We start from the raw sequence: 21833 nt of genomic DNA on the forward strand, positions 1-21833 counted from the left end.
AATAAGATACAATATCATTAATTCGTATATTTAACTAATTTGATTCGTTCAGGGATAGTCACGTGTTAAACTATATTTTCGAAGGTAGATAAAAACGTCGGATAGCAAAAAGCATATTGCACGGTTATTTTAAAAATATCAAAAAACCGATATACTTTGGGAGTTCATTTAATAAATTTCAATATGTTTAAAAGTTTTTCCTCGACCCAAAGAAGTATATCGACCTCGGACTGCGTCCTCATTAAATATACTTCTTTCAGACAAAGGCTATAATTATATAATATTAACCACGAGTATGTTGCTCTAACGACATTATTTTATTACCTTTGTCTATCTATGTAAGTTATATTATCTTTTTAAATATAATTTTAATTTATTAAGAATCCTTTTACAACAACAAGGCTTGACGTTCAAAAGACTTTATATTTACCAGTAAAAGGTTCGGGATGACAAAATGCATAACCAAGCACAAATCCTTTTAATACATGCCAGCCAGCAGGTCTATTCACACATTAAATATGTTTACCTTAACCAATATTTCGTTTTCTAACAGATAATGTTTCATACGTAAAAGGAATTGTAATTGCATTACATATGTGCACTTCTTCCGTAAAATTAAACAAGTTTACAAACCACAGAGGATCGATACGTCTTTAGAATGGCCACAATTTGTATTTCCCCATCCGGTTGATCCGCATTTGAATAAATCGTCCTCTGTTCCATTACAATTTATTTCGTCAAGCCAAACTCTGCCTGTCCCCTCACCGAAGAAAGCTTGTCCTATTGCATAAGGATACCTAAACAGATAAAATTTGTTCAACAGTCAGCAAAACGTTAAGTTAATGTCATATTTCTTATTATAATATATATATCAATATGGATGTAAATGTCAGTCCTATGACTGTATACTTAACATTAAAACTTGATGTAATTACCAGCGATATTTAAAGGAAAAAAACAAATTTAAAGTGACCTTTTGAATTTGCATGTTTAAAAATTACTAACAGAAATTCTCGATTATTTTTATTACTACCTGGTTTTATATCCTAGTAAATTGCAAACCGTGGCGGCATCAATTGTGTCAAAGTTGTCACTACAGACAGTGCCCCATGCATTGTTATGAAGTATTTCTAATCGTCCCTCAGACGGACGAACACTATTAACAAGTCGCATTTTTGTTCCACCTGAAAGAAGTCATATTCCATTCTTAATACATGCGTTTTCTTAAGTTTAAAATGGGTGATTCAACTTAATAGCTAGCAAATCCTCTCAGTTGTATGATATACGCATACCATTCCGGTTTTGTAGCCCTGTCTTTCTTCTTGTCGATAATTTTGTTATTGCGGGTTAATTTTGACTCTTGGTGAATTGTAAACCTTCTAAATTCTAAAATCATATTATCGACACCGCTGTAAAAATTCACTTCCAATATTTTCAAATCTCCAAAAGAGCATCACAATTTCTTTGGTAAAGAGACCCGAAAACACAGTTATTTCGTAGTGCATTTCTTTTAGACAACACATTTAAATTAAAAAAATCGCACCTGCTCTTTCTTAAAAAGATTTGTAGTCTAGTGTACTACAAGTAAGACAAATAATATAATTTATAGAAACTTCTACCTACTCTAACTCAAAATATTGATAAATCTGTGTTTCGGGGGGACTTAAATTCAGTTTGACAGCTTCAGACGTGATAAAATTTGACATTTTTTAACTGGACCAAATCACTAATTAAAATAAAGATTCAGCACCAAAATTTTTTTTAACATGTTATTACATCCCTTTACTTAATATTTCATGCATTAAATATCAAGAAATAAATTAGAAAAGTGTATCAAATAAAACATGCAAGTTATACACTGTTCACACCTGGGACTATATTCGTACACAACGAAAAACAAAGGACGATAACTGTGTCCTTGGACCAAGTGCAACTTTAGTTTGCCAAAGTTGCAATTCTATTGCAAATAAAATTTATTACCGCACATCACTGCTGCGGCATATCCACTACTACAATTTACATGACCCCATCCTCGAAATGTGCAAGCTGCAATATGTGATTCCATTCCTGTACAATTCAAATTCTCAATTTGAATATTTGTATTTCCTCGTCCATAAACAGATGATGTTACTATTGTAATATTTCTGTAAATAATAAGTCATATCTCAATAATCATCATCCATAATTTCAATTGTGCATGGTGCATCTACAAATTCGTTAGAATAACACAGTTTCCCTTTAGATTTTTTATAGTTGTAAACTATTACTCGCAGCTATCCCTAAATTTTGTTTATGTTACAGAATTTTTCTTTTTGTTGCTGCATATGTGATGACTACTACATTGTAAAACTGTATATCTTTATTTTTTTTTTCAATATTGAATAAACTCAATACTCAGTGTCTAAGCCAAGCATCCTGCAAACAACTTTTCCGTCTTCTTCTGAAAATGAATTTCCACAAATTGTTCCCCATTTGTTTTCATGAAACATTTCCACTCTGCCTTCATTATATTCTGATCCGCCTACAAGTCTTATATTGATACCTGCAATAGAGTAAAATAGGAATAATCAATATATATATATATAAAGAAAACACATAAGATGCTACATATATTTTTCCTACATCATTTATCAAAAACCTGTAAAGCCAGCATTGACATATACTTTACATGCATATACCATTTCTTGACTTAGTAAAACAATAACGACACATGTAATACAGTAGTCTTCAAATCACAAGATCATTATGGTGAAATAAAATTTGAATATTATTAGTTACATAGTGCGCTAGTAACCTAATACGATATATATGGGGTCAGTAAATACCATATGGGGTGAGAGCGAAGTTCGATTCCCAATATGGAATTTTCTGACTCCATATAAATCGTATTAGGTCACCAGCACACTATGTAACGAATTTATCTTACGGCTATCTTAACATGTGATATTTAGACTAGTGGCCTATAAAAATAATCAAGTCTTCAATACTGCTAGTATTATGAACCAACTTCCATACGTCTATTCAAAATCAAATGCCAACAATAACACATTGTTAGCTTTAAATGTGTTGTATAAAATTATTTTCAATCGTTCATTAGCCATTCAATCGTCTGTTGAATCCTTTAAGAATTTTTTTTCTCACCGCCGTGTTGTTTGTGTAAAGGGACACAACTCCACTTCTAACCTAATATGGAACCTTACTAACCTAATATGGAACCTTACTAATCTAATATGGAATATACACGGTCTCCACGAGATTGCTCTTAACCAATCATATTCTTAGAAATTTATAGGAGGTAAGATAATATCTGATGTGCGGAAAATATTTTACAGGAATATTATTTAAAGATTGATTTAGATCCAACAAAATTAATGCTAGCTGTTGTTCATAATTTGTACATACATTAAGAATACACTGATCAAGATAAAAATCATACAATACAATATGAACGCAATACGGAGCGTACCTGGGATCTGGGATAGGATATGCGTCTCCTGCATCTTCCAACAGTGAAAACATCATCGGTTAAAATATAACTATAAGGAAGTGTACGCATTCGGTAAATAAACAGATTGACTTTTTTGTAGCACAATTTCTTATATGCAAAAACATTTTGCGTTTGAGATGAGACCTCATTTTGGTCAAACAAATCGTAATTATGATCTAAACAATCTGTGTCAGTCGTTCATCTTGATAACTTGTATTGAGCAGTTATTGTGTCAGGATTGCATTATATTGGCAACCAAATTAAAGAAGTTTTGGTATAAATGAAACTGCGACCAAATTATACAAATATTAACCATGCAATGTCAACGTTCTGCCTTCAGTATTTAGCCAAACCAATTACGTATAGTAAGTTATGAAAGTCAAATGCCTAACAATAAAACAAGAAAACCAAAGCATTCATCTTTGTCCAAATATCAAACAAAACACAAATAAGATCCACACAACTGACTAGAACAATTGAATAAAAGGTTCCAGATTTTGGAAAGCTATTGGTAGTATCTGGCGGGTAAGACTGTTTACCAGCTTTCTGTTTGTTGTGAACATTGTTTGAGATAATTTGAGAAACTAAAGCTACGACTCTATCAGGGACAAATAACTCAAGATTGCTTTGACATCATTTGTAAGTCCTATTGTTGGTGAAATATTGTAATGTGTATCAAGAAAAATTATGAAAAGGAGCAATTAATAGCCATAATTAAAAGTATGATTGACAACATCATTGCTCAAAGCATATAAGTATTCTATATAAAATTGAGAATCTTTCTAAGTGACAACAACTCGACCAAAGAGCAGAAAATAGCCAAAGGCCACAAATGGGTCTTCAACACAGCAAGGAAATTCCACACCCCGAGTTTCCCTTTTAACAAATGTGACCTATCGAATTCTACTATTTACTTTGTGTGTAATAACATGAATAACACGACCGGAGTCACATGTGGAGAAGGGTCTGCTTACACGGATGCGTAATTCAGCTGACACTAAACAAAAGTTTAGTGTTCACTAGTCCACACTTGACTCTGTAAAATCTAAATAAACTATAAAAAAAAGGAATATAAAAGAAGTTCGAGTGCGCTGTACGAAGTAGTAACAAAGAAACTAAGAATCATGACAACAATACATAAATTAAATTTCTGACATGCAAGCTCCAAAACTGAATTAAACTAATCGAGATAATTTGTCTTCATCGCACAATCCCTCCGATTAGAGCTTTACTATCATACTTTCATAAAATATATAAGACGAACATTACTCGTATCATGCCGACAAACTGGTTTTAGAATAAATGTGTGTATTACCGATGCAAAGACACTATATGTGTGAATCAATGTCATTACCAAAATATGTATTCTCTAAAGAACCGACACCAGTATCGTTTTAATATCTTTATAATATGATGGAGACGTAAATTTATGGTTGAAATGCAAATATCTTGGTGTGTGCGTACAAAAACAAGAAAATCTCAAGAGCATGAATCGCTAACCTAAATTTTGTTTGCTTAAATCTTTCATCAAGGATTATTTTTTTGCTTTTCAACATAAATAAATGAGTGGCCTTAAAAATTACAATTAAATGTTCTTTGTATCTGTCATATTTTCTTCAAAGGCAAAAAAAGCATTTTACCCCTATATTCGATGTTAGCCATAGTGGCTATGTTTTTTTGACATACAGGGAAATAAAATACAAAGGTTATACTAAATACTCAATCAGTCAAACTTTAACTGAAATTGATTCAGCACTTTCAAAGGAGAGGAATTTGTTTTTAAAAGCAAACTAGATTGACAAATTTTTAAAAATTATCTTTAAAGAGCAATACTCCTTAAGGGCTCACTTGACCCTTTTGGTTATATTATATGTTATTCAGGTCTCAGACAGGGTATATACTGTGACATTCCCGGCTTAGAGTTTATATCCCCTGAGCCGAAGGCGAAGGGGATATAAGCCCTAAGCCGGGAATGTCACAGTATATACCCTTACTGAGACCTGAATTACACATATATTACGGATTACCCCTGACTTAATGTTATTTTCCAGTGCAGGTATTTGTTGAGAACACATATATATTGAAAAACCCAACCTGATATGTTCTGCATACGTGAATGATTTTCTAATTTGCTGTGAACATAATTTTATCGTGTATGTAATAATTTATAATAATACTTTTAACATCAAATTAAAGTATTAAAAGTGTTAATTGCGTGATTTTGTATTAAAAATGTATTATTGACTGAAGCACGTCATTATTTTCCCTCTGTGAACCTCTGACAGTCTGATAGCTGGGTCATTTTCAAAAAATGTCGAATTTTCAGTACACCCATGCTAATTTTTTTATTTCTAATGGAAATTTCAGTTGTAATGGTTTAAATGAAAGCTTGTCGGATTTGTGATTCAGAACATTAATAATAAACACACCTTACATCTATTTTGATAAGATTAAACTGCATTTAAGACCGATTTTGGGGGTATTTGTCTGCGTACAGTGTCAGAAAAACACATTTCAAATGATTTTTTTGCGATTTTCTGATCACCTTGATATCTGCAAAAGGGACTTTTTAAGAACGTTTAATATTACTCTAACGAAAAATCGTAGCTTCTTTATCATTGTATGTAACATATTATCTACAAACTAAATTGAATCAGCGTACAGGAGGTTCATGTCTTTCCTGTTACCGCTACTTAAATCAGCCGTTAAATTATTCTCCCTATGAATATTGAATCAGTCAGTGTTGATATCAAAAGTGCAAAGTAATCTTTACATTTAAAACGCCTCGTTTCTTGAACGACAGTGTAGAGAAAAGAAATTTCAAGACATTTAGTGAAAAAAATAGAGCGTACTTTTTTTCATGTCTATGCTGTTACCAACCATTTTGATTAATTACACCAACAGTATACTTGTGAAAAGTGCAATAACGTGTTGGAAACCAAATTTACAATAGAAAAACATAATTACTTCACCAAAGGGAGTAGTTATTTCACAACAGCAATCAAAAACGATGAAATTTGTCTATCCTGTTATGTCTATCCTGTTACTATGGTTGCTATGGTTACAGTAACAGGATAGACAATTGTTGACAAAAACGTCGTTATTTTTTTTATCTTAACATATAGGTGCAAAACGAATAAAATATTTCGTTGTTTGAACTCATCTTAAGGTTATAACGTCTTAATCTGCCTAATTAAGCATTCGCAGGTCCAATACTGATATCGGTAACAGGATAGACAAAAAGGTAACAGGATAGACTTTTATATAGTGATATATCAGAAACGTACGTTCCTGTTACCAATGAAATACAGAGACAAGTAAACTAATTTATGAGGGATTTACTTGATGTTGGGTTTATTTGAAAGGGTGAAAAAATGCCGAACAATATGAACTGATATCTTAGACTTGCATTACTGGTGGAAATTTTTACAACCTTTGAAAACCAATTTTTAGAGGCATTTTTCAGTACAACCTGGAAAATGGGCAAATAATCTATTATTTTACAGAATGAATATATATAGAAGTTTATTCTCTTGAAAACCATCTAATTGACTACGTAAAACAAGCTTAACATTTTATCTAAACCTTTTCTTAATAACCCAAAATTTCTTTTGAAAATGGTAACAGGATAGACAAAATAATGTACCACCGATCAAAAAATGTTTCAACATATTCTTGTTTGACATCATTAAGATTGCATCTTTTAATATGTTGTTCTTGAAGTACTGTTTGTTTTGATTTGCTTATGTAGAGGGTTGTTTGAATAAGAAACTTTTAATCATTTTTTCAATTTCAAAATTCGACATTTTTTGAAAATGACCCATCTTATGACTACGTCACATAGTAACCGGTGTTATGATGACGTTTTTGAGGTTCCAATTGGGGGATATCGTATATACCCCGGCAGTTTCCTGAATATATACTGACATCTCTGTGTTGTTATCCAATCAGAAACTTCGACACATTTGTAATCCGTAATATAAACTTATATGTAGATCTTACTTTGCTGAACATTTTTCCTGTTTATTATCTGTCGAGATTACCGCGGGATTACGACGTTCCTAAGTTTGTACATTACCATTGGCGACGTTGGCGACTTCAGTGACGTCACCGTGGGCTCTTCGAGTTGTTATTAAAAGTTATGGCTGAACAGACGTGTTTGTTTATATTAGCGAAAATATCATACTTTTAACCTCCACATTTATGGTACCGTGACCAATGGATTTAAACAAGCTCAAGTCGATAAGATCAGGGAACAGAAGTGCTGTTACAAAACTTATTCGGAAGATAGATGCAGCGAAGCAAGATACAGATTTCGATCCAGAAGAATTGAACGCAACATTTGAAAACCTTCTTCAGAAGCAAAAGATACTGAACAATTTGAATGAGCAGATACTCAACCTAGCGGAAGCAGAAGATATTGAAAGTGAAATTCTAGACTCAGATGAGTATTGTATTACGTTAGAAACAAAAATAAGACACATAAGAAATTTTATTCAAGATACTCATACCACATCAAAGACACGTCAGAGTGATACTTCATCGCAAATATTAAATGTTGATTCTCATCCGTTCGTCTCAGCAAACCTCACAGAAAACTCATGCACGCAGTCGTCCCAAAATCCGTTCTCTCAAGCTAGTAACACAGTGAGTACTAAGGGACGGTGCATTATTTATCAAGCAGGGGGGACCGGTGCAAATGGTAAGGGGACATGTACTTTTTTCAACGTGCAAAGTAGTGGGACCTGATGATTTTTCATTATCTTAATGCATGGGACATACACTTTTTTCAAATGCTTAAGTAGTAAACATTTTATTTTAATTAGCCCAAAAATACACACAAGAAACATTCAAACACTTAACAGAAACAGAATATGATAAACAATTTTAGTTTTGACTGGTGTAAATCAGCCCATCTAACTAAATTAAATATTGATCTTACAAAATTCAAGCTTATTAGGTAGTTTGATTTATTGCTGTGAAATGAAAGAATTTAATTTTACAATAGGTAAAAATAAAAATTATTATATAAATTCAGATAGGCATCTTTAATTATTTTAATAACTTTTTCAAATCAACTTGGATTTTCATCAAACTATGCAGCTATCATAGATATATATTAAGCTTACTGAATCCCAGGTTATTTTGTTTTTTGTTGTATTGCTGTCAAATTCAAGAATTAAATTGATATAGGTAAAAAAAAGCTAGAATTTGCATTTCGAACAAAATAGAGATAGTACACTTTAATTATTTTAATAACTTTTTCAAATCAACTTGGATTTTCATCAAACTATGCTGCTATCTTGGATATATATTAAGCTTACTGAATCCCATGTCATTTAGTTTTTTGTTGTATTGCTGTAAAATTTAAGAATTACAGTAATCTTGGTAAAAAAAGCTAGGATTTGCAATTCAGACAAAATAGAGATAGTATACTTTAATTTTTTTAATAACTTTTTCAAATCAACTTGGATTTTCATCAAACTATGCAGCTATCTTTGATATATATTAAGCTTACTGAATCCCAGGTCATTTATTTTTTTGTTGTATTGCTGTAAAATTTAACAATTAAATTGTAAAGTGTACTATCTCTATTTTGTTCAAACTGCAAATTCTAGCTTTTTTGACCTAGATTTATCTAATTCTTAAATTTGACAGCAATACAACAAAAAACAAAATGACCTAAGATTCAGTAAGCTTAATATATCTCTAAGATAGCTGCATATTTTGATGAAAATCCAAGTTGATTTGAAAAAGTTATTAAAAAAATTAAAGATGCCTATCTTAATTGCAAATCCTAGCTTTTTTTTACCAAGATTACTTTAATTCTTAAATTTTACAGCAATACAACAAAAAACTAAATGACATGGGATTCAGTAAGCTTAATATATATCTAAGATAGCTGCATAGTTTGATGAAAATCCAAGTTGATTTGAAAAAGTTATAAAAAAAAATAGAGATGCCTATCTGAATTTATATATAAATAATTTTTATTTTTACCTATTGTAAAATTAAATTCTTTCATTTCACAGCAATAAATCAAACTACCTAATAAGCTTGAATTTTGTAAGATCAATATTTAATTTAGTTAGATGGGCTGATTTACACCAGTCTGAGTCAAAACTAAATTTGAAGGTCAAGACTAGTCGAGAATGTTAAAATGATTGTCAAAAACATTGATATCACAATAAATATTGTTGCTTTACGTTATTTAAGGTACAGATTGTGTTTTTATTCACTCAATATATTCATGATATTCATGGGACACATACTTTTTTAATGAATAGAGGTCATGGGACATAACTTTTTTTCCTATCACATCAGCATGGGACAATACTTTTTTCCAAACAGGTTTTGCGGTTTGCACCGGTCCCCCTGCTTGGTAAATATTGCACCGTCCCTAATATAAATTCGTATACATCCGCAAGCAGTCAGAATCACTACTTACCCAAACTCTCACTTCCGATATTCACAGGGAATATATTAGATTGGCAAACTTTCTGGGATTCGTATGAATGTGCCATACATTTAAACCCTTCATTGACCGATTTCCAGAAATTTAATTACCTCAAAGCGCAGTTACAGAATGAAGCATTACGCACCATAGCTGGTTTTGCACTTACTAATGCAAACTACGCAGACGCCATTATTTTATTGAAGGAGAGATTCGGACAAACACACAAAATCACGCAAGCATACATTCAAGCATTATTAGAAATTCCATCACCACGAAACAATCTTATCAGTTTGAGACAATTCTATGATCAAATGGAAACTTATGTAAGAGGGCTAGAATCTTTAGGCCAATCACAAGACTCGTACGGAACACTACTTGTACCAATTATTTTGAATAAATTACCGGGAGAAATTAAAAAAAAACCTTGCCCGTGAACATGGAACAGAAAACTGGTTATTACGAGACCTCCGGAAAAGTATTTGCAATGAAATAAACATAATTGATGCGGGACAAGACACTGAAACTTCTAACAATTTACCAAGTACATCATCTTTCTTTACCGGAACTAAACCAACAAAACCCCGCCAAAATCAAGCTCTGAATACAAGAAATATACGCCAGAATTTAGACACTAAACCTTGTGTATTTTGCCACGATGTACACGCACCAGCGCATTGCGCGAACGTATCTGATCCAGCATCACGCATGAACATTGTAAAACGCGAGAAATTGTGTTTCAACTGTCTTGGAACACATCGTATACATGAATGTAAGTCAAAACACTTATGCCGAAATTGCAACAAAAGACACCACACAAGTCTGTGTACTGTACGCCAATTTAACAACAAGAACCACGATAATGACAAGAGTAGACAAAGCGTGCAAAATACAAATTATAGCCAACAGTATATGAATTTTCATGGTAACAATGGACAAGCTAATCAGACATCTGTACATTTGGTAAATGACACGAATCAGAAGGAAGAGGACACGTCAATTTTATACTCATCGTCAGTCGAGGTACGTACAAATGTTCTTTTAAAAACTGCAGTAGCACCCGTATGGTCAGACCACTCATGTAGAGACACCCATATACCTTTTGACGAGGGAGCACAGAGATCATTTGTGACTGAAGATTTAGCTAGAAAACTTAATTTACATTCAGAGGGAACTGAAATTCTACAGTTATCATCATTTGGAGATAGAAACAAAAACGTAAGACATTTAGATAAATCGACAGTGTTCGTAGAAACAGATGCAAGACAGAAAATACCGATACACGTTGTAATTGTACCAATGATTGCCGTACCTTTGCAGAACAATATTCGCCACATCAACTGAGGACTGAATTATTTACGGGGACTTAAGTTAGCACATCCGGTAACACAGGAAGAGTCTTTCGAAATATCGTTATTGATCGGAGCTGACTACTGCTGGGACTTAGTCGAGGATGAAGTCATACGGGGAAATGGTCCAACCACCGTGAGGTCAAAGTTAGGTTTCTTACTTTCCGGTCCAGTAAGCGACAAGAGGGATAACTCGTTGTTGGGTACTAGCATTTTTAATATTCTTGTTTCTCATAAAACGGAGGAGCATGATATAGAAGCATTTTGGAGATTGGAATCGATTGGTATTAACTCGAAGGAAACAGACGAAGACGATACGGATTTTTTGGAAACATATCAAGACACTTCGATTGAACTCAGAGGTAATAAATACTTTGCAAAATTGCCATGGAAACAGGAACATGACGAACTACCATCAAACTATACAGTCACAAGAACAAGAACAGAGAACGTTATTAAGAAACTTAGTCAAGATCCTAAGCTACTAAAGAAGTATGGAGATATAATCGCCGAACAGGAACGCAGAGGATTTGTTGAGACAGTAGATGAAAAAGAACAAAAACGCGGGAAAATTCATTACATTCCACACCACCCTATACACAAGGAATCTAGCACAACTCCTATACGAATAGTATACGACTGCAGTTGTCGTCAATCACCAAGTCATCCAAATCTAAATGATTGTCTGATGGACACACCACCAAAATTAAATGACTTGACAAAACTCCTAGTACAGTTTAGAGCCAACCAGTTTGCAACATGTACTGATATTGAGAAAGCTTTCTTACATGTTGGATTGAGCGAAGAAGATAGAGATGTTACCCGATTTTTATGGCTTAGTGACCCTACAAACCCAGGAAGTCAGTTGAAAACGTAAAGTTCAAAGCAGTGTTATTTGGAGCGACGTCTTCGCCCTTTATACTCAACGCCACAATACAGAAACATTTGAAACAATTCGGAAACAGTGAAACAGCTAAAATTCTAGAAAGAGATATTTACGTTGATAACATATTGTCTAGTATGAACAAAGAGGAAGATTTACTTACGTATTTCAAAGAAGCAAGGAGCTTGATGGCTGGAGCTGGATTCAACTTGAGATCATGGAGCTCAAACAGTGCTAAATTACTAGAATTAGCTAAAGAAGAAAACGTTCTAGATACGGATAAGTATACTAAAATATACTTGGAATGTTGTGGAACAGTCGAAGCGACGAGATCTTTTACCCTAAGCGTGAAATTCCTACACCGGAACTACTTCAACATGTAACTAAACGAGAAGTTTTGAAATATTCTTCAAAGATTTATGATCCACTCGGCTTACTTAGTCCAGTTACAATTAGAGCGAAAATCCTGATACAAGAGTTATGGAAATGTGGATTAGATTGGGACGAACTTATACCAGATAATTTAAAGACTACGTGGATAGATTTGACCAAAGATGTGGAAAAGGCAATACAATTCACTATTCCTCGATATTATTTTAGCAAGCCATCAGCAACAACAGAATTAATACTTCATGTATTTACAGACGCAAGTCCAAAGGCGTACGGCGCAGCAGCTTATTTGAGTAACGAAAACGAAACAACTTTAGTAATGGCGAAAACAAGAGTAGCACCAGTCAAATGTTTAACCCTCCCACAACTTGAACTTATGGCAGCAATCATCGGCGCACGACTAGCTGCACATCTTCATTCAACACTTAATTATCCAAAAATTGTATTTTGGTCAGATAGCAGCATTGTTCTTCATTGGCTAACATCTACGAAGACTTTGAAACGTTTTATAGCTAATCGAGTGAAGGAAATAACAGAATTGACGCATCCATACAAATAACGGTATTGCCCTTCTGATAACAACCCGGCAGATCTTCTTACAAGAGGACTTACAATTGAACAATTTGACCAGAGTATACTTTGGCGGAAAGGACCAAATTGGTTAACAGATAGTACAAAATGGCCAGAACTAAACAGCGCAAAAAACACCGTTTTGACCTCACTGGTAGATGACAGCGAAAGTGAAGAGGAAATAGACAACTTGGATATGACGCACCAAATTAGTCTAGGCAGTATATAACAAATATATTGGATATTTCGAACCATGGATCTTACATGAAATTACTACGTATTACCGCCTATGTCATCCGTTTTATCCGCAACTGTAGACGGGATAGGATTTCCAGAAAAAGCGGACCACTGGAGGTCAATGAAATTCAAACAGCAGTAAATACTTGGATTCTAGATTGTCAAGAGTCGACGTATACAGATGAAATGTCATATTTGAGAGGAGCACAACACAGACACACAAAAGTACCCAGAGTCCGACAATTGGGACTTTTCTTAGACGAATCCGGTCTTATCAGATGTAACGGGAGAATACACAACGCACCAATCAGCGAAATTTCCGTACCTTATACCGGCAAATCATCCGTTAACTAGACTAATTGTATTGGACGCACACGAAAAATTACTTCATAGTGGAATGAATGCTACAGTCACCTATATTAGACAAACGTTTTAGATACCAACTATTCGACAGTATGCAAAAGAAATTACTCCGCAAATGCGTTATTTGCCGCAAAGTGAATGGAAAATCGTACGTTGCACCAGACCCACCACCTTTACCAAAAATCAGATTACAGGAAGCACCCCCCTTTACAGTCACTGGAGTGGACTTTACAGGAGCATTACTTGTAAGAGACGAAAATAGAATTTTAACAAAAGCATATATATGCCTGTTTACCTGCGCTTCTACCAGAGCCGTTCATCTAGAGGTGGTACCGAACCTAACCGAACATTCGTTTGTTCAAGCTTTTAGGCGTTTCGTATGCCGCAAATCAATACCTAAGACACTTATATCAGATAATGCAACTACTTTCATTGCAGGAGCAGAGGAACTAAAACGATTATGTGAATCGGCAACACTAAAAGAAACGTTGTCTATACGAGGAATAGAATGGAAGTTCATACCAAAACGCGCACCTTGGTATGGTGGATTCTGGGAGAGACTTATTGCGCTAACCAAAACAAGCTTAAAAAAGACACTTGGACGAACTCAAGTTAGTATGGAAACTCTACAGACTGTCGTGACAGAAATAGAAAGAATTTTAAATGACAGGCCACTTACATATTTTTCATCAGATATCAGAGATTGCGAGACGTTACCCCCCGCTCATCTTTTGTATGGTAGAAGAATATCAGCGCTGCCATATCCGCAAATAGACAAGAGGAATTCAACGATCCAACCTATATGAATCATAAAGAGCTCAACAAATGTGCACACAGACAAACTTTATTAATACAACACTTCTGGAACAGATGGAAGTCCGAATACTTAACTTCATTGCGCGAATTTCACAAAACTTTAAGAAAAAACGAACAATCTATTCAAATTGGGGACATAGTTCAAATACACAATGAATCGTCTAGAGTTAATTGGAAACTAGGTATAGTAAATGAACTTATTAGAGACAATGATGGACATGTACGAGCAGCACGGATACAGACAAGCAATGGTGAGACATCCCGACCGATCGTTAAACTATTTCCGTTGGAAGTATCGGGGACACGTTCGAATGCTTCAAGCGATCACACTGACGAGCAACATGAAGACACAACGCAAAGCAGTACTAGACCAAAACGAAATGCGAGCTTCAAGGCCCGGGAGAAAATACGAAAGTGGATAACCAATGTAGACGAAAATGATGAAGAAGACTAGAACTTTAACAATTTTAAAAAGGACTTTCGAAGTTAATTCAATTTTTCATTTATGTGAACAAGAACTTAGTTAATTCAATTTAGTTCATTCATGGAGATAGAGACTTTTTTAATTTGATTTATTTACAAATATGGACAGTTAATGTGAAATTTAAGATAATTTGCACTTTTTGCGGCCCCCAGTATGTCGAGATTACCGCGGGATTACGACGTTCCTAAGTTTGTACATTACCATTGGCGACGTTGGCGACTTCAGTGACGTCGCCGTGGGCTCTTCGAGTTGTTATTAAAAGTTATGGCTGAACAGACGTGTTTGTTTATATTAGCGAAAATATCATACTTTTAACCTCCACATCATCATTAATAATATTCAAGATAATAACCAAATACTGCAGAATTTCCTTGAAATTACAAATTTAGAGCAGCAACCAACAAAGATAGAACGTCCCTTGATCAACACATTAACCACATGTCAGATTTGCTATAAATGCTTTGGTTTTAGAGATATAAGCCAAAAACGGAATTTTACCCCTATGCTTTTATTTTAAGCCGAAACAGAATATAAAACACACACTTTTATGAATACTCTTAGGATCATTCATCTCAAATATAAAAAAAGAAGATGTGGTATGATTGCCAATGAGACAACTGTCCACAAGAGATCAAAATGACACAGACATTAACGCGCGGGGTTCGTGTTGTTTATTCTTTAGTTTTCTATGTTGTGTCGTGTGTACTATTGTTTTTCTGTTTGTCTTTTTCATTTTTAGCCATGGCGTTGTCAGTTTGTTTTGGATTTATGAGTTTGACTGTCCCTTTAGTATCTTTCGTCCCTCTTTTTTTAACAACTATAGGTCACCGTACGGCCTTCAACAGTGAGCAAGACCAATACTGCATAGTCAGCTATAAAAGGCGCCGATATGACAATGTAAAACAATTCAAACGAGAAAACAAACGGCCTTATTTAGATTAAAAAAAATGAACGAAAAACAAATATGTAACACAAAAACAAACGACAACAACTGAATTACAGGCTCCTGACTTGGGACAGGCACATACATAAATAATGTGGCGGGGTTAAACATGTTAGCAGGATCCCAACCCTCCCCCTAACCTGGGACAGTGGTATAACAGTACAACATAAGAACGAACTATAAAAATCAGTCGAAAAAGGCTTAACTCATCAGATGGACAAAAATAAAGTTTGGTTTAGAATAAGTTCAGAAGTTTCAGAGGAGAAGATGTTTGAAATAGTTAACCCCGGACAGACGATTTTGTGAATCTGATTGAAAGAAAGCACCTTTCGGCTAATTTTAAGTCTGGATTTTTAGTAATCGTGTTGTAATATGATAAAGTCGTAAGGATTAAAAAGTGCACAGCTTCCTCCTCTGCTTTCAAAATATTTCTGTTCTAAATAGTCCTTGTTTTGTTCCATTATGGAATTTGCTTTATCATTCCCTTTATAATAACTATTTATACGACGCGTGAAAATCGCAAATCTCAAAAACATCTAGTAATGTATTTGCACCAGAAGTAAACATCAAATTTATGATGGAGACGTTAACTTGTAGTTTACTCTTTTTTTTACTTTTACCAGTAACCATTCTTTTAAGCATGATAAAAAACTTAGGTACGTACCACAGTCCAAACTAACATCCTGATCATGGTTACAATTATTAATTCCCCATGTAGCAAAGTCACATTGACCCAAATCATCCTCAGTTCCCCAACAACTGAGTTCGCTTATCCAAATCGTCCCAGTTCCATTACCATAATAGTTTCCAGTAACGATGCTTGGACTAAAAAGATGTGATATATGGACAATACCATTATAAATGTAACCAATACAATCAGAAAAGCTGAAATGGCACCGATGCAACATTGTTTTGAGTAGTGCATTACCGTGTTTAACAGAGATGCATATAGGTGGTCCGATGAAAAAATGGTTCACGCGATTAGTGGTTCAACTTTGTTTTTTATCAGGTAGTGTAAGCTAAACGAATGAGACGATTCAGTTTCTGTATCAAATAAGTTTCATCAAGTTTGGTCATTCGTTTAGACGACACAAATTGTCTATTATTAATATATATAAGTTGCTGAGTATTTGTTTTTCGTTCATTATTTTGTACATGACTTAGTTGTTAGTTTTCCTGTTTGGATTGTTTTACGTTTGTCAAGTTGTGACCTTTTTAAAATAACTGACTATGCGCTACATGATTTGCTTATTGTTGAAAGGCGAACGTTGATCATACCAAACAACAGAACGAGAGTACACCATATTGATAATCATAATGAAGCCATAACATTTTCAGTTTTCGAAAAAATGGAACATGATTCGCGATTAACATAAACTTGTGCAATCCCAAATATAAGTACATATACGTGATTCGGGTTCATACATACTTTCGTTGTGTTTTTCATAAAAATAACATCAGAAGTACATTATTGTAATCTCATTAAAAACTGTTACAATATTGATAAAACGATATTTATACAACAGTTCCACACAAAAAAAAAGAAGTGTACCCGCTCAAAATTATAGCGTGATTTACTGATCATTATAGATATTTAAAGCCTAAGCGAAAGAGTTATAAAACATCAAAGATCCATGATAACTAGGTAAAAGAATAAAAAAGATTGGCAAAAATTCCGAACTTAAACGAAAATCAAAACGGAATGTCCTTTATCAAAAGGCAAACTCAAAAGCTTAAACACATCAAACGAATGTCAAACAACTGTCATATTCCTGACATAATACATGATTTAATCTATAAAATTAAGAATGGAAATGAGGAATGTGTCAAAGAGACAACAACCCGACCATAGAAAAAACAACAGCAGAAGGTCACCAACAGGTCTTCAATGTAGCGAGAAATTCCCGCACCCGGAGGCGTCCTTCAGCTGGCCCCTAAACAAAATATACTAGTTCAGTGATAATGAACGCTATACTAAACTCCAAATTGTACACAAGAAACTTAAATTATAAAAAATACAAGACTAACAAAGGCCAGAGGCTCCTGACTTGGGACAGGCGCAAAAATGCGGCGGGGTTAAACATGTTTATGAGACCTCAACCCTCCCCCTATACCTCTAGTCAATGTAGAAAAGTAAATGCATAACAATACGCACATTAACATTCAGTTCAAGAGAAGTCCGAGTCTGATGTCAGAAGATGTAACAAAAGAAAATAAACAAAATGACAATTATACATAAATCACAACAGACTACTAGCAGTTAACTGACATGCCAGCTCCAGACTTCAATTTAACTTATTGAAATATTATGATTTCATCATATGAATATCAGGCACAATCCTTCCCATTAGGGGTTTAGTATCATACCATCATAACACATATGAGAAGAACATAACTCGGTCATGCCAACAACTGGTTTTTGAATAAATGTGTTTAGTTCCGATGCAAAGACCCTATAAGTAAATCAATATTTACGCCAAAATATGCAATCTTTAATAACCTGGCAACAGTATCGTAACTATATCCCTTCTTAATAAGTCTATTTAAAGGTGTTATTAGTTTCTGAGGTGAATACTGACATTATTGTGCTTTATAAAGAATATTTCCATAAAAAAATGGATGTGAAGTACCTGAACGTATAAGAAGTCTGCATGTTGAGCTATATTTACGAATGTTGTCCTTATACCGATGATGAAATTTAGTAAATGTTTTGACTAGTTTGTGATATCGAAAACCCTGGTGTAATAGTTTTTCAGTAATACATAAATTTCTCTCGTTAAAATCTAAAACATTGTTACATACACAAGCGAATCGTACAAGTTGAGATATATAAACACCGTAAGATGGTGACAAAGGAACGTCACCATCTAAAAATGGATAAATAACGATAGCGTATATATGTAATATATGTATGATTTTAGTTGTTATAGTTTTTGAACAAGCTATAAGCAGCTGTGAGTAATCTCTGATCTGTACTTGATGTCATTTTGTTTTTGGCATATACAAGTACCTGGAAATGTCCGGACACCCCGGCTTCCGCCACCAATAAAAGCTAGCCGCGTTGCTTTTAAGCGGCGTTTAAGCACCAAAAATTAAAAATCAAATCAAATCAAATCTTTCCCATATTTGTACAAGTGTATCAAGCGATTTGATTGATGCTATTTTACTACTTAGCCTGATTTCACTGGTGAAATTTACACCAACAGGACACCATGAAAACAAGCTTTTTTTCTACGTCGTCTGTAAGTGGTTGTGAAAAACGACGGTGCTCCCTTTCTTTGATTACATGGTAATGTTTGGGGAAATACAATTTAAAAAAGTACACATTAGGTACAAATATCAATTTTGAGTTATTTTCGGCAATATCAAAATCAAATTAGTGTTAAATTTAGAAATTATAGTGAAAGTAAAACTAAAATACTGTATTCCATGGAAAATTCAAAACGGAAATTAAAGTCACACAAAAATCAACTAAGTAATGATGTCTTATGTGGATTTGTATGTTAAATGTGACAAATAACTTGTCGACTTCTTCTTATTTTCATATGAATCGAAGTCCTTCAAAGAAGCCGGATAATTTAATTTCACTTTCAGATATATTAATGATGTTCTTTCCATTAACAATCCGATTTTTTCTGATTGGGTTTTATTAATATATCCCCCAGAACTAGCAATTAAAGAAACAACAAACACGGCTTCCTCTAGACTTTAGACTGTTATTTTGAAATGACATACAAAGTCATCTCAGTACCAAAATCTATGACAAACGAAACAATTTAAATTTTAAAATTATGAATTTTCCCCATCTTAGTAGTAATATACCAAATTCACCTGCATATGGGATATATATTTCCCAACTTATTCCATATTCAAGAGCTTGCAGCTCCTACTCAGACTTTGTAAAACGTCACCAGTGTCTGAATATAATTTGATGAACTAGGGGTATGTCAAAGAACTCTCGTCCTTTTTCTAAAAAAGTTCATCGGAAGTTACCAAGACCTTGTTGATAAATATTCCGTATCAACTTCACAAACAATACACGATGGTCTTGAAGTATATATTCTGCGTACTGACGTTGTTTATCATTTGAACTACGTGTTATATTGTTCTTTTATTAGTCTTTGTTCAATTATTTATATTACTTTTACTGTTTGGTCTGTGTTATGTGTTATCCAATTGACTAGGCTCGGTACTTTTACATCCCGTCAAGGTGTATGTATGATCTTTTATTTTTTATGGTGTTTTGTATATGCGACTTTTTGTGTGTCTTTGGTTCTTCCAACGTGACTTTGATCCTGTCATTATGTTATTGTTCTCTTATATGTCATCACGTTAATGTTTTATTATAAATTTGATAATACTTTTAACGACAAACGACAAAGTTTTTTTACTCGCATAGTAGTATTAACCATATATGGATTCTTAAAAATTCTTCTGGATAATTTCAAATCTCGGTCTGTTTCTAAAATTAATTTTAACATAACTTTTGATTTTATAACCATTCATCATGTGAAATTATAATTGTTTTGAACAGACATTGAACGACAAAATTTCTTCCTATGTGACATTTGTATTTTCGAACGCCAAACACGCGAAACAATGACTGTTTTTTTTAATTTGATAGATACTTTTCGTGGGTTTTTTTGTAAATGTTTGTTTGTTTTGAGATTGTAAAACAATGATGACTTCTGTAACTATTTTGCCGATTATGTCTGTTTTGTGCACGCATCGTTGTAAAAATTACGAAATTTGATGCGACTGTTTTATAAGAGAGAGGTTAAGCGCTATAAATCCAAGTTCAATTCACCCTTTTCTACGTTTGAAAATGTCTGTACTAAGTCAGGAATATTACATTCGTTTGATGTGTTTTATCATTTGATTTTGCCATTTGATTAGGGACTTTCCGTTTTGAAGTTTTCCTCGGAGTTCAGTATTTTTGTGATATTACTTTTTTCTATAACTAATTATTGACACCAATACATTTGTTTATGTTTACAGGTATAATCAATCTTACATAAGCTTAAATTCGTTCATATCACATACTTATCTAAAATGCTTATCAACCGAAGTATAATAAGTCTTTTAAGATTTTGCATTATTTGGTAACAGGGTTATCAAAACAAAAAGTGAAAAACTTACTCAGCATCATATCCAAACATTCTACAGACCACTCGAGCATCAGAGTCATCAAAATGTTGTCGACACACTGTTCCCCATTCGTTGTTATGATAAACCTCTAATCTTCCTTCTGATGGATTTACACCATTTACTAATCTCAACTGTGTTCCTTAATTTCAAACATAACTTGTTGTTAAAGAGTTTCATGAGGTGCACCAAATATAATTATTTGTTATAGTGATTTTTAAGAGATTCGAAAGATACAAAAGAGATATTCAAACTTAAAGTCTAAAGCTAACTAGTTATGTCCAAGAGAAAACACGAAAAACAACCCCAAAAAAAACAAAGAACAGTTATTGAAATGATGTTTGACAGTTGTTCCTTTGATTTTGTTTGTGTATTTTTTTTTATTAGCTTAATAAACAACTACAGTCTTTTGGTGAGGAAAATAAGCCAATTATTTATACCTCAGATGGTTTTTTTTTCAAAAAATAATGATAATTAAAAAGTGCTATTTCATTGCACAGACTATTTACCAAATATTTGTTTCAAAGGTGTTTTACTCCGGTTAATAGTTTTATAAACATATTTCCCGTACTTCTTTATACTTATTTTTCATTAGACAATAATGACGTCATTAACTATTCTGCTTGGTTTAGTGCGCTTGCAATGCCAAACTCAATTATTAAAGAGAAAGAAAATCTTCGCGACACATTTATAAAAGATATAAAATATAGTG

At 33.6% G+C, this 21833-nt stretch overlaps 1 protein-coding gene across 1 annotated transcript in view; it reads right to left on the reverse strand.

Annotated features, from left to right (window-relative positions):
• LOC143049607 (scavenger receptor cysteine-rich domain superfamily protein-like) overlaps positions 1-21833 on the reverse strand; it is a 73980-nt gene that overhangs the window by 40487 nt on the left and 11660 nt on the right. Inside the window, exons 5-10 of the mRNA XM_076223207.1 lie at positions 21116-21263; positions 16641-16801; positions 2395-2542; positions 1981-2144; positions 1034-1184; positions 634-797 (exon numbers count right to left, since the gene is read on the reverse strand). Coding sequence (XP_076079322.1) covers positions 634-797; positions 1034-1184; positions 1981-2144; positions 2395-2542; positions 16641-16801; positions 21116-21263 — 936 coding nt within the window. The remainder of the gene's footprint in view (positions 1-633; positions 798-1033; positions 1185-1980; positions 2145-2394; positions 2543-16640; positions 16802-21115; positions 21264-21833) is intronic.

This window comes from Mytilus galloprovincialis, chromosome 10 (assembly GCF_965363235.1).
Source record: "Mytilus galloprovincialis chromosome 10, xbMytGall1.hap1.1, whole genome shotgun sequence".
NCBI classification, from domain to species: Eukaryota; Metazoa; Mollusca; class Bivalvia; order Mytilida; family Mytilidae; genus Mytilus; species Mytilus galloprovincialis.